General features: G+C 47.5%; 1 protein-coding gene across 1 annotated transcript in view; it reads left to right on the top strand.

Moving 5' to 3' along the window:
* The window catches only part of LOC125041099 (ryanodine receptor-like), a 173,633-nt gene that overhangs the window by 110,628 nt on the left and 60,505 nt on the right, over window positions 1-2,500 (top strand). Inside the window, 5 exon segments of the mRNA XM_047635851.1 lie at window positions 725-923; window positions 1,258-1,482; window positions 1,643-1,776; window positions 1,913-1,990; window positions 2,159-2,249. Of these exon segments, the coding sequence (XP_047491807.1) occupies window positions 725-923; window positions 1,258-1,482; window positions 1,643-1,776; window positions 1,913-1,990; window positions 2,159-2,249 (727 nt within the window).

Below are 2,500 nucleotides of genomic sequence, written 5' to 3'. Positions count from 1 at the left end.
GTGAGTTAGTGAGTGAGTGAGTAAGTGAGCGAGTGAGTGAGTGAGCGAGTGAGCGAGTGGGCGAGTGAGCGAGTGAGTGAGTGAGTGAGTGAGTGAGTGAAAGAGAGAGAGAGAGAGAGAGAGAGAGAGAGAGAGAGAGAGAGAGAGAGAGAGAGAGAGAGAGAGAGAGAGAGAGAGATAGATATAGAGAGAGAGAGAGAGAGAGAGAGAGAGAGAGAGAGAGAGAGAGAGTGAGAGAGGGTGGGGGAAAGAGAGGGTAAGAGTAAAATTGAGAGCAAGAGTGAGATTGAGAGAAGCAGAAAGAGAAAGAGAGATAACTAGTTATATAAATGAGTAGATATTTATTTAGATAAGTAGAACAATAGGTAAGTACATAGATAAATAACCCCGTAGACAAATAGCTAGATAATCATATACCGCAATTAGACAAATAGCTCAGACATCGGAAAAGAGAGAGAGAGAGAGAGAGAGAGAGAGAGAGAGAGAGAGAGAGAGAGAGAGAGAGAGAGAGAGAGAGAGAGAGAGAGAGAGAGAGAAGAGAGAGAGAGAGAGAGAGAGAGAGAAGAGAGAGAGAGAGAGAGAGAGAGAGAGAGAGAGAGAGAGAGAGAGAGAGAGAGAGAGAGAGAGAGAGAGAGAGAGAGAGAAAGAGAGAGAGAGAGAGAGAGAGAGCCAACAAGCAAGCGCCCGCCTCCACTGCTCGCCCTCACGCCCACCCCGCCCACAGGTTTCTCGCTCAACGGAGAGCTCATGATGGACGCGAGCGGCTCCGAGACGGCCTTCTGCGACGTGCAGGGCGACGCGTTCGTGCCGGCCTGCACCCTCGGCGTCGGCCAGAAGGCGCACTTTGTCTTCGGCCAGGACATCAACCAGCTCAAGTTCTTCACTACTTACGGCCTCCAGGAGAGCTACGAGCCCTTCTGCGTGTGAGTGTTGTTGGTCTTTTGTCTTGGTGGAGGTTGGTGTGGTCCGGGAAGGTGGGGGGTTGGGGAGGGGGATCTTGGTGTAGTAACAAAAGATGGAAGAAGAGGATGAAGAAAAGAAGTTCCTTTTCTTTTCTTTCCTCTTCTGGGGTTCAAAATTAGGTTTTATTCACGCGTCCATTCGCAAGATGCAAGAAGAGAGAGATAAAACAAAAAAACGAAACAAACCTACATCAACAGTTTTTTTTTATAACAATTATACACCCTCATGCAAAATCCTAACTTCTCCTCACGATAAGTCCCTCTTCGCCCTCACCACAACCTCTCCCTTCTTCAGGAACATGGAGCGCCCTGTGACTTTCTGGTACACGAAGGACCAGCCCATCTTCGAGAACAACGACGACCTCGCCGAGACCACCATCGACGTCACCCGCATCCCCGCCGGTTCCGACACTCCTCCGTGCCTCAAGATCGCGTCCAAGATGTTCGAGCAGTGCGAGAAGGCCAACTGGGAGTTCCTGAGGCTGTCGCTGCCCGTAGTGTGCGACCAGGAGTTCATCGAGTGAGTTCGAGTTTTGAGAGAAGCTCTTTTATGTCTCGTTGAGTTGTTAGTTTATTTTCTTTTCTTTGGGAAGTTGTATTTTATTTATGGGGCTTAGTTACTTGATTGTGGTATTTTTTTGTTTTGATTTGAAAGTAATGTAACTATTTTATGTTCTCAGTGAGGAAGAGAAGGCCAGGCGATGGCAGGAGGTGAGGATCCGGCAGAACAGGATCCAGAGCGGGGACATTCAGGGCCCCGCCGCCTTCGAGAGCTCCCTCGTCGATACCGGCTTTTCTATGTCCGATATCAAAGGTACGTCGAGTGAGAAGGAATGAGATGTATTTCGTGTTTGCTTGGCGCATTTCTTTAATCATTAAGATATAATTCTGAATTTGAGTATAGTTTGGAGTAGGTTGCAATGCCTGTTGACGTGTGTTGCTTGTTGCAGAACTGCATTACAATGAGGAAGGTGTAGAGGCCGATGAAGGAATCGTGCGCAAGGAAGCAGCTGTCACCCCTGAGAAGGGTAAGTCACAATATTAAAATGCAAACTCTAAAAAAGACTACATATTTCAAAAGGATGTTGCCTATTACTATCTATTACTATCATTTTTGCTTTGCACAATCAACCGTGTGAACATAATTTTTCCACATGACAAATGCTAAAAGAGCTAACTTTTATTTCCCTCCAAAGCCGCCTCCCTGACGCCCGAGGTAAACGGCGTGCCGGAGGAGGGCGCCCCCGAGCCCGCTGAGAGGAAGAAGCGGGGCAAGTCTCCCTTCAGGTATGTGCTAGAGCTAGGCGTCCCGAGGCCCCTGCATCGTCCCCGAGTGTCAAGTCCTGTGTGTTTTGCATTGCCCTCCAAGCCCCCTCCTTAGATTAGATTGTGTTTTCTTTTTACTGATAATGATATACGATATCAGTGTGAGAAACCATGGCATACCTGCCGTTAATTTAGTTCTGTCATAACATGGGAGAGATTATTTTTGTGTGAGTTTTCTTTGAGTTATTAACACGTTCTTAGTACAGTTAACA

This window comes from Penaeus chinensis, chromosome 30, assembly GCF_019202785.1.
Source record: "Penaeus chinensis breed Huanghai No. 1 chromosome 30, ASM1920278v2, whole genome shotgun sequence".
NCBI classification, from domain to species: domain Eukaryota; kingdom Metazoa; phylum Arthropoda; class Malacostraca; order Decapoda; family Penaeidae; genus Penaeus; species Penaeus chinensis.
The sequence above is the reverse complement of the archived record's forward strand: the minus strand, read 5'-3'. Positions and strand labels throughout refer to the sequence as shown.